The 11,469-nt window shown below is 38.7% G+C and overlaps 1 protein-coding gene across 11 annotated transcripts in view; it reads left to right on the top strand.

Annotated features, from left to right (window-relative positions):
- Positions 1-361: 361 nt before the first annotated feature.
- Positions 362-11,469, top strand: part of LOC117954084 (CMP-N-acetylneuraminate-beta-1,4-galactoside alpha-2,3-sialyltransferase-like) — a 61,049-nt gene continuing 49,941 nt past the window's right edge. For 2 of the 11 annotated variants that reach the window (XM_034887578.1, XM_034887574.1), the window contains exons 1-2: positions 362-575; positions 10,294-10,443. In XM_034887578.1, the coding sequence (XP_034743469.1) occupies positions 10,335-10,443 (109 nt within the window). In that variant the 5' untranslated portion in view covers positions 362-575; positions 10,294-10,334. Of the gene's footprint in view, positions 576-6,715; positions 7,037-7,471; positions 7,508-10,293; positions 10,444-11,469 lie in introns of those variants that run through there. The other 9 variants (XM_034887581.1, XM_034887573.1, XM_034887577.1 and 6 more) reach the window with 9 other exon arrangements.

Here is an 11,469-nt window from a genome sequence, read left to right as displayed (position 1 = left end):
TTCATACTCAAAAAAGACAAAGACCATGGAAAAAAAATCACTTTTTAGAATATCGGACCTTTTTCAAACGGCCGTGCAGTATGCTTGCTGACCTCTGGTACAGAGGTGACAGCAAGTTTGTCTTTTTTTCTCTTGGTTTTCCGTTACCTCTGATCCCCAAACATGTTATAAAATGGATAGCCAGATGGCAAGTATTTCTTCATGTGACATGTCAGAAAAGTTCACCGTACCTTTAAAGAGTAACAGACCAAATTGATTTTTCTAACTGTCTCGTCATTGGTTAACAACTGTTTGCAGATAGTCCTTCCTGCATGTGGTTACATGGGCACATCTGTGATGGCACCATTTCTGTTACTTAAATCCTCCGTGTTACTAATTAACTATTGTTTTCATAGGATGCTAAAGGACAGTGGCCACATAAAATTGTGTCTTTGGCTTTCCTCTCTCTGAAGACTGAAGTCTGACTGCTCCGTGTGGGTGTTTCATCATTTATTCGGTCATTCAGTGGTTGCCTAGATCTGTCACTCTGTTTGATATAAGTACTTTGGATTAAGGACTTGACAGCCAAAGAAAAGGTAATGTGTGTTTCTACCTTTGGGAATTTAAGGTCTAAACCACAGAGACATATTTAATTAGTTTGAATTTCTGAATGTATGAAAATAATTAAAGGTATCATACAAAATCATATAAATGCAGGGCATAATTTGGGTTAAAGGAAGACACTGCTCAGCTGATCATGTGCCGATAGTCTTACACTGTCAGACATGAGAAGGGTGAAAACATTTTAAAAGTCCTTTAAAGTATTTATTTCACATTATTTCATCCTAAAACTTGTTTCCAGCATGGAGGCATAATGTTTGTTTTTTTCTGTTTGCGTGGGAATGTTTGCTCCATGTAATTTTTCTCCTAAGATAAAGTATCTGCACCAGATAAGATATAAGCTTGATACAAAAACAGGAATTATTCATGGGCCAAGAATGAATTCATGACCTCGGCCTAATGGGGCTTAAAATAAGCTGACTCTTTAAGGCGTATAGTCCACAAGAAAGCCATGGAAAGTCTATTTTATATATTCAGTAACTTATTATATTACAATTTGCAAATATTTCAGTTTGTTGATAACTTTCATAGACTTTTATTTAACACAACTTAATGTACACACTTTTTTGCATGAGTTTAAGCAAGCAGGGGAAATTGCGTTATTTATCTTGAGCCTCAGAGGAGCTTGTAGTTCTCCTGGCTGGAGCTTCATAATCCACAAATGTGCAGTAAATGACCGTGGTTTTGACCTTTAACGTACAGAAGCTTGGTTTAGTGTAATTTACCTAAACAATGATCAAGGATTACGAAGTTCCTCTCTCTTATTGCTCCTTATAACCACTGGAAATTGTCAAAAAAATCTAACCGAAAGTCCAATTATTATGGGCGTCATCTGACATTAAGTGTTTTCTGCTTCGTGAAGCGTGAAAAAAGCTTAATGTCAGATAACGTCCATGAATATGGATTTCTGGTTTGTCTTTTCTGACAGTTTTTATTGGTTATGAGGAACAATATGATAGATACATTTGGTGATGATTGATCGTTGTTTAGGTATTCAAATACCACCAGGAAATCACATTAAGTGTTTTCACGTTAAGCGTTTTAGAATGTCCCTTCACACCCAGCTCTCGGCAAGAAAGCGAGAAAGTTTATTCCCAAAAATGTCAAACTATTCAAATTTTCCCATGAAGGATAAAGTAGGCTATCTATGAAAAGCACAGAGACCTAAAAAAAAAAGTTTGCTACAGCTGTCTCTGACTTTATCTTTACCTGATTCATTAATGAATAACCAAGACTTGCTTTCTTGTGTTTACTTTAATTGGACACTGGTGTTTAATGAAGACATGCATGGGAGAGAAAGTGAGTGGGTGTAATTATTTGAATGGAAGAGAACAGATAAACCATGAGGAAGATAAACAGAGAATGTGGATGAGAATATCTGCTAGGGTTGGCATTTTGTGTCGAAACTTGAAAGGTGTCTTTGCACAGTAGGCCTACCTCACAAGCTCATCTCGTTGATTGCCATTTAAAGCTACTTTTGGTTAATTTTTAGGATTTGTATCATTAGACACAATGGCCAACTTCTCTAATTGTGCTATATTGCCATATTCACCGTTCATTTCATTGGGTCTTCCTTATTACTCTCATGTCTGGATGCCAAATATGAAGGTAGAGTTAGCTTATCATCAAGACTGGAAGCAGGGGGAAACGGCTAGATCTGGTAACAAAATCTGCCTACCGGCACTAATGTTAGGCCAATGTTATCTCTGGTTTGTTTAAACTTTACAAAACCTAAATCTATCAAAAAGGCAAGTTGTGGTTATACTGCACTATCCTACTCAATCAAAACATGACATTTTTACATTTACACTAGCTGTTTTCTCCTGCTTCCAGTGGTGCTAAGCAAAGCTAACAACCTCATAAGCTAGCTCGGCTCTAGCTTCACATTAGCATAAGGACATTAGAGTTATGTACAGCTTTTCTTTTTATAACTTTGGCAAGAAAGCAAATATGTGTATTTCACAACAATATCTGTGTCTACATTGACTTAATTTGCAGTTACTTAATATATTTAATAACTTACTAGTCAGTTCCATTACAGTTGGGTTAAAGCAGTCCATATTTCTGGACATGTTGATTACCGAGTATGAAAATAATAAGTGACTGTGTTGATAGAAATAGCAGGTCATTTGAAGAAAATCATCAAGTAAAATTACCTCAATATTTGCTAAATTAAAAGGGCCTTTTCCTTCCGATTGAAGAAGAGTGACCATTATCTTTACATATCTAAGTTTCTCTTTTGCTGAGTAAAAAGCTGTAGTCAAGATGGTGCCTAGAATAGTAAGAAAGTGAAAGTGCTGCCCTTGTAGGGCGCACGGTCAGGATGTACTACTTTCTCATTAGCTCTTTATTTTTTTAGCACGTTTATATCCTGCTGCCTGCCCACCAAAGCAAAAGCCGTGCTATTGAGACACTTCATCTATGATTCAGGCGACAACGATCAATTATTTACTTCGCCACAGTAAAGTCTGGCTCTACTCATGTAGGACTTTCACTCAGACATATTGAATAATCACACATTAAAGTAATCCGTTTAAGACGTCAGTTATTAGGTTCAGAAGTGAGTACATTCTAGATGCTATTCTTGACGTACTTGCTGGTAATGAATACACTTGTTAATGGTTTGGCTCTGTGGAATGTGTCTGCATACTAAGTAAGAATGTGATGTAGCTTGGAACAGAGGTGAAAGAGGTGAAAATGCAGATTAAGTTCCATTAAAGAGGGATTATTTACTCAGCCATGTGGATTGTATGGGTAACAGGTGACTGTGGCCGCAGATTTTATCAAGGGGTGTACAATATCTGGTGAGCTTAGTTTTCTGTTGTCTCCCAGTATTTTCACTTACAGATAAACCAGTAGTAGAGCTTGAAGGACAGACATTTCCACAATTAATACAAGCACATGAAAGGCATTATATTTTCCTAAACATTGTTTCACTTGTTTCCATCACCTGCTGCTATATTGTACATTTAAGCTCCTGATGTGGGCTTAAGTGGAAGCTTTGGCACAGCGGAAACCGTCTGACTACACTCTAAGATGAAATGCCAAATCCAGGGATGAACCTGATGGCATCGCTCCTGAAGTCTTTCATTTTTGTTGGGGCATGCATTTCTGTCATCATGACACTTGATATCATGACATGCACTTGTTTGGGAGTTGCCAGTTCGATAATAGTAAGAGAATGAGAGGAAAGAGACATGACCAAAGGGAAAGCAGAAAATCCACCATCTTAAAATGACTGAGTCACGTTTCAAACCCAGAGAGATCAAATGAATTTGGATGTGGCTTCATCTTGACAACGAGACTTAGGATGTACAGTGAAGCGAATGCATTACAATCTGTGAAAGTGAAAAATCTGTGCTTTTCCCTTCAAGGATTTTTTACTGGGAGACCGACAAATATATGTGGGCTTCCCAGACATGGTTAAGGAATGGGAAATGTTGCCTCCTTGCATTGTTTTCTGTAGACATTGATCATTTCCTCTTCTAAGTGTGAGGTAAACAATTGATCTGTGTGCCAAATGCCATGAAGTGCTGCCAACTCACCAGGAGTCCCACGCCGGCATTGGAAAAAAAAAAATGAAAAGCCTAAGATCCTGGAAAAAAAACTTCAATAGGCTTGTGTGTCTGTGTGTATAGCTCAGAGTTTGTTTGTGTATGCAATTTATTCTCCAGTCTCCTGCTAATCTCCTGACCCCAGATGGAGAACAGTGGATGAGCAGATTGTATATCCTGCTTGATTTAATATTCATAGATTGTATGCTACTCTGCCACACACTCTTTGCAAGGAAAAAAATAGAAGACTGCCCTCTTGGCCTAACAACTGCTTATGTAGGATACAAAGGCCTTGTGAATGTCAGGGCACAAATAAAATCGTAAGATCCGAGAGGAAAACTGAATTAGCAGAGTAACCCGAGCAGGTGTGATGTACAGGACTATGGATCTGCTGCCATACAACAATCTGCTGAGCAGCCATATGATACTGAAGGTCCCAACTGGGCTTGAGGAGGACATACAGGGTGTGCCACATCTTATCATCCTATCAGAGCAGAGTATAAGTCATTTCCATATTAAACCCAATACCTATAGATATTGTCTTAGAATTTGGATATTGTAATATGGCTTAAGTTTGTCTTTTCCTGGTTTTAAGGCTGCATTGTGGTAAAGTGATATTACTTCACAAACTGTTTTAGCTGTTCTATTATTTGCCTTTAACCACTAAGCCATTATGCCCGCGTTATTGATGATTTTTTTAAATCTAAATTCTAGTTTTGAAAATGTTTCGTTAAAGCACCAGTTTTCAACCCTACAACATCGTCGGAATATCAAAATCTATGTATTTGGTCAAGAATGTCTGATCTTCTCCACGTTGCTCAGCCCTACTTATATTCTTAGAAGCTTGGTAAACATAGCCAGTTCTCAGCAGTGATTGTGTTTGACCATACCTGGGTTTTCTCTGACTTCATGATGACCGAAACCTTAGAAATCACCTCTTTGGATACAAGCTATTTAAATGCACTCAACAATAGTCCAAATAACAGGCTGCGACAAACAGCTTAGGTCTTGTGGATAAAAACATTATCATCATGGAAAGCATCAGAATGAATCATGTGGCAAACAGGCTTACACTGTAATGATTATTTGTAGTTCTCCATAAGGGATAATGAGAGCTTGTAACATTTCAGGAAAAGCCCTCCAAACTGGTGCACAGCCACCGAAGACAGCCACTGGTTGTACAGTGCTGGTCATGACTATAGGAACCCATGCTTAATTTGACTAAAAAGAGGGGGGAAAAAAACAGCTTTTGGAAATTGATCTTAATGCCTTAATTAAAAAATGAGGAAAAATCCAACCTTTAAGGCCACCAATTTTATTTGTGAATGAATAATGTACTGTGAATAAATAAATGTTCTTCCTTAAAATACAGGGGGCCATGAGTATAGATACCCCTATGTTAAATTCCATTGGAAGCAGGCAGACTTTTATTTTTAAAGGCCAGTTATTTCATGGATCCTGGATACTTTGCATCCTGATAACATTCCCTTGGCCTTTGGAATTTAAATAACCCCACATTTCAGTTAGCTTAATAGCTGGTTTGATTTGCATTGAGAGATGATTGTATGGAAAGTACCCCATGCGAATCTCTAGCTAAGGCAAAGGATGTCTGATTATGTGATTTTTTTCTTCTTATTTTTTAATTAAGATCAATTTCCAAAAGATGATTTTTTTTTTGTATCCTCTTTTTAGTCAACTTAAGCAGGGGTTCCTGAGTAGCACTATGTGTGTTTTCTATAGTTAAGACAATTTACTGACTGTCAACACTATTGAAGGTCTGTTGGATGTTGATATCAGTGGTGGAAGAGGTATTCAGAGCCTTGACTTAAGTAAAAGTACTGATACCACACTTAACAAATACTCTGTTACAAGTTAAAGTCCAGCATTGAAAATAATACTTATGTAATAGAGTGTCATCAGGAAAATGTAGGCTACTTTAAGTATTAAAAGTAAAAGTCTTCAATGCAGAAAAATTCTCACCTTTTAGAAACTAAAAACAATAAGTAAATTTCTGTCAATCATTTCAGCTGGACTTGTAGGCCTATATTTCGTTGGGTAGTTTAATTTATAATAATTCATTGTATTGTAATAATTACATGTGTGTTGTGTGCAAGATCTTTTTTGTAAAATAACTAGCAACCCAAACTGTCAGATTAAAGTAGTGCAGTAAAAAAGTACAAGATTTCCCTCTGAAATTTAGTGGTGTAGAAGTAGAAAGTGCAATGAAAAGAAAAAACTACAAGTAGCTCAAATTGTAAAGTATTGAAGTAAATGTACTTAGTTACATTTCACCACTGGTTGACTTATAGGCCTTTGAGGATTTCAGAAAATTCGACCATCACTAAACCTTATCTGTAGCCTACAGCTTCCAATAAAAGCAAAAGCAAAACCAAAATAGTGCTGAACGAGAACCCAGTTTAACCAGCACTATTACATTATTACATGCACATGATTGGTGCTGAGCCAAAAAAACAACAAACAAACTACATTGTGATGTTTATCAGCTGACGTGGGGTGAGGAAACACCACGTGAGGAATTAGGTGAAAAGGTGTATTCATTGAAGCTCTGTTTAATCAGGGGGGAGCATCATAATTCACGGAGATACCTCATGTGACTGCTGAAAGGTATCGACCGCGCCGCTATTGATGAAGGATTTGCCTTTCCTTCAGTCAGTCTTGACGAACTGGATCTGGTGAGAGAGTTCGGGAAACACGCAGTCAGATCGGTCGTCTTGTGCTTCCAGAGCCAGGGCACTTTCCCAGATTTCATCACGATGGCTTGGAGAGGAGGGAGAACACGGTTCTTTTATCGACCGATCCATTATTTCAACTAAGGCTGGGATTGTTTCTGAACCGAGGGCTCAAGAAGGAAAGGAATAAAGGTAATGTCTATAATTCGCCCAATCAATTGGAAATGACAATGGAACGTTGCTACGCTGTGTTTCAGTCGACAATGATGGTGGTGGTTATTTTTTGGCAAACCGCGGGTCCGTGGTTCTAACCTGAGCATTGTTCTCTTGTCAGACTTGGACACACTCTGCTGTTAGACTCTGTTATTTATCTTAAATGTGTGCACTGTGTCGGACACAGATTGCGCTTGGTGCTGTGCCTAGGCTTGTCTGGTCAGAACATTTGTTCGTAACGCTGCGGGCCTGCCGACTAGCTCAAGGCGAATTCTCCACTATGCCAACGTAGCGTTGTTAGCATAGCGACTGGCTAAGCTAACGGTTGACGGTAGCCGTTTGATATGCGCTGTCGTCTTTTCTACTGTTAACGTAACTGTAAATATCTGCTTATGTCAGTTTTCCAACTTAAGCGTAAACGGAACATTTAAAAGTAAGATAAATCATCAGGTTACCTTTAAATAACGTAATACGTTGTAACTGGAGTGACTGAGGTAACGTTAAAGTTATAGTGTTGAATTATGGGACCTCCGGAGTTCCGTTATGTTTGTCTTGCTAGCTGCTGAACTTCGTTTACCATAAACTTTGCTAACGCTTAGCAAAATTGGTTAACTGGCTATTTAGCTAACGTACACGATTAGTTACAAGAAACAGAGACCTTCGACATGGCCTGAATTATTTTTATAATGCTTATGCAACTGTGCATGAAGAACTCGCGACTCAAACCCGTCACAACCGCTCATGTGGTGAGTTAAAACCTAACTGTATTGCTATGGTTAAACAAAACTTTAAAGTTAGACTATAGGACTATTGCCGAGGTTCGTAGTTTAGCATTTTTTTCTGCTGCTTAATTACATTATTTGCTCATTTTGTCTTCTTGTTTAACTAAGTGTTTTGCAATTTCCTTTTCGTTTTGTAAAGTTAATGTTGAAATGTTCGGTCGCAACTTAAACGTTTGTTGATCTAGAAATGCAAAATCTGGAAATGAACCAAATGTTTTGACTCGACTCCCAGGAGTTGCAACTGGTCTTAGCTTCATCCTAGTGCACATTTGTATATGTTTCACTGTACTCCATAGAAAATACCGTAGAATGTATTCCACGGGTGTCTATTTTGTATTAGATCTGTTTCGCAAGCCAAATAAAAAAGAATGCTCAATCTGACCGGCCGGAATTATGGCTGTTTACTTTTAGATCAGTAACAATTTGAATTTTATTTATTTAACCTTTTTTTTTTATAATTGGTTGATACATGATAGGCTGTTGTATGTAAGATACATCATACAGAGTATTAACAAGTTGCATTTTAACCTGGGGGACAGCATGAATTGCTCATTTGAAATGCATGGTTTTGCAGAGGTATTATCTGAGCTCAACTCTGCTCACACTACTCAATTTGCTATTTGCACTTGCCTCCAGCAGTTCTAAGGATGACACAAAGATGCCCCGGATGAAAATACACTCCTTTCCAAAGCCCAATATTACTACCTTAAATGTCTTGTTTCTTCCAAAACAGAAACCAGGAAGTATAGACATTTAAAAGCTGGCCTGGAACTTTGCTTAGTTTTTCAGGAATTCTGCTCAGAAGAATGTGCCTGCAACTGTTGTCTTTGACGTCAGACTCCTGGCCAAATGAGATTAAATTCTTTGTTTGTGGTAAATGCTGAAACATGTCCAGCGTTATGTTCCAAACGGGCCTGTTTTTTAATGAAATCTGTTGACTCCAGATAACATAAAAAACATACTGTACATGGAGTTGAAAGCAATTGCACCGTTCTGGGTTACAGTTCTTGAGAGAGAGATATCAAAACAGAAGTCAGGCCACACAGATGACTTAGGGGTTGTCTTATGTGCTGTCCGGTGACTTGCAGATTGGACAGGAGTACTGCGTGTTGTGCGTGACAATGTTTTGCTGCTTCAATATACCCATAATCTGGATGGTCCATATCTAGAACTTTTTGGCCTGACGCAGGTTAACTGAGAGATGAGATTGATTGAATGTGGCAGTCATTTTTGTGTCCCCGTTCACGGAATCAACAACAGCGATATGGGAACTTTGACCCCATTATCTTAGAACTGCCATGCTTTTTGCGGCAACGAGGGTGTGGTTTCCTGTCAACGACTGAGAACATTCGGAAATGGCTGTTTTTAACGGAGGCTTTGGACCACTCGTAAGTAGCTCATCCATCCTCACAACTAAAAAAATGAAACCAGACCGCAAAAACTGACTTTCTGTTTCCCCTACTGACATAGTTTATCAAGATACAAACATAACGCTACTGTTGACTGAATTATATTCTGGTTTGGATTTTGTTTCCTTTCTCAAAACACGATGAATACTCCTTAAGAAGAGGTGTGTGTGTGTGTGTGTGTGTGTGTGTGTGTGTGTGTGTGTGTGTGTGTGTGTGTGTGTGTGTGTGTGTGTGTGTGTGTGTGTGTGTGTGTGTGTGTGTGTGTGTGTGTGTGTGTGTGTGTGTGTGTGTGTGTGTGTGTGTGTGTGTGATTCTCATTTTAATTACATTTTATATATATAAATAAAATAGGGCTGCACGATATCAGAAACATACTGTATCTAATTGTGATTATTTTGAGGGATATTGTGATTGACATGTCATTCACGATATTGGAGGGAATGATTATTTTTGTATCATTATTCTCATGTTCATTAAATCGTTAACATTGAAAGAAATCAAAATGATTGCAGTGAGATTTTTTTTCGAGGATCTGTACCAAACAGAATTTTTTTTTGTCTTTAGTCTGTACTTTACAATTTGTAGGCCGGGACCTCTCTGCAGCACCACAATACTTGATTCACAATGGTTTGATATTTTGACATTGACAAATATTGAGCTCCCCTGCAATTTGGATATTGCACTAGTCCAATATTGCGATTAATTGTGCAGCCCTAATATATACCCAAGGGAAGATATTTGCCATTCAACGTTGTTGGAGTGAGACCAAAAACAATCTTTTTAAAACTAACTTCCATCCCATTTACCTATGTTATATTTTCTCTCTCTTTTTTTTAATACTCCTTTCTTGATCATCCTTGCACCTCCTACCTGTCTTCCATTAGACTCCACCTCTACTTCTTTTGACAGTCCCTCCCTGTGTGTGTTTTTCTTGGTTATTGCCTCGCTGGGTTTGTCAATTTTCTTTCCCTGCTGCAGACAGATGAGTTTCTCTTGGGGGATGTATAACTGCTATGGCCCTGACTGTACCCTCATGTCGTTTCAGGTGATGCCTTGGATGGTGTGCCATGGGAATGACTGAAGACCATGAAGCCCACACACAAGCTGCTGTTTGCCTTGTGTACCACACTGGTTCTAGCCTTTATCTACTACTCTTCCGGGAAGCTTCATCAACTCGTATGGGGTCAGAAGCCTCGTAAGTGACATCTTCAGTTTGACTGTTTTGTGTCATTGATAAATCCCCTGATCATCCCATCTGTCATAGTACTCTGGCTACCTACTCCTTATTGAGCAAATGTATCCAACACCTGTCTGTGTTTTGCCTCTGTGTGCTGACTGCCAGTTTAACCGTCTTGTCTGTTTCAATCGGTTTCTTTGGGTTTTATTCTAAAGTCTGTCGAGCTGTATGTCGTGTCTCCAAACCTTTCTTGTCTCTAATACGAAATTAGTTTTTCACTCAGTTCACCAGAGCACCGGATGTGATGGGGAAGAGCTTGATCAGATTGCCTTGCACAAGCATCTCTGCTATTTCAAAAAGAAGCCCAGTCAGGTTGTCTCACATAGAAATCTACTGACAGCCCTCTACCTTGGCTTCAATAAGAATTATTAAAAATACTTTTGCTAACCTGAAAGATGAAAGCCTTTTTTGACTCTGTCTTAAACAGCATACTAATCTTCTCTCATCTAGATAGGAGTAAATTACATTTTAAGATTTCCCTGTTTGGATGATTTAACCTAGCCTGACAAGCCAGACCCAAATCAAGTTGTTAGGTCTGGGAACTCACCAAATGGCAGGGCTCAATCCGAGGGGTGGGATAAATGGTTCTCGTTCAAATTCCCTCTGCATGCAATAGAATAGCGCTACAACCAACCAAGGACCAATCTACCACGGTTGAAAAGCAAGAAATTCCTGCGTTAGTGCTGCTGTGAGATAAGGGGGAGGAAAAAGGGATGTTGTACAGTGTGTTAAAAGTGAACAATTAAACAACAATCTAGCGCTTTTTGAGAAACGGTGGCTTTATGTGTTGTCAAAACTGCCGGTAAAGTCAACGCTGTTATCGGCTTAAACCTCGGCCTACCAGATATGTTGCAGCTATGCAGGCAGAGAGGATGACTTGGCAGTTCGCTAACTTGTTGCTCTCTCTTCCAATATACAGTGGGTACGGAAAGTATTCAGACCCCTTTAAATTTTTCACTCTTTGTTTCATTGCAGCCATTTTCC

This window comes from Etheostoma cragini, chromosome 12 (genome assembly GCF_013103735.1).
Source record: "Etheostoma cragini isolate CJK2018 chromosome 12, CSU_Ecrag_1.0, whole genome shotgun sequence".
NCBI classification, from domain to species: Eukaryota; Metazoa; Chordata; class Actinopteri; order Perciformes; family Percidae; genus Etheostoma; species Etheostoma cragini.
This window is presented reverse-complemented; position numbering and strand designations above follow the sequence as displayed.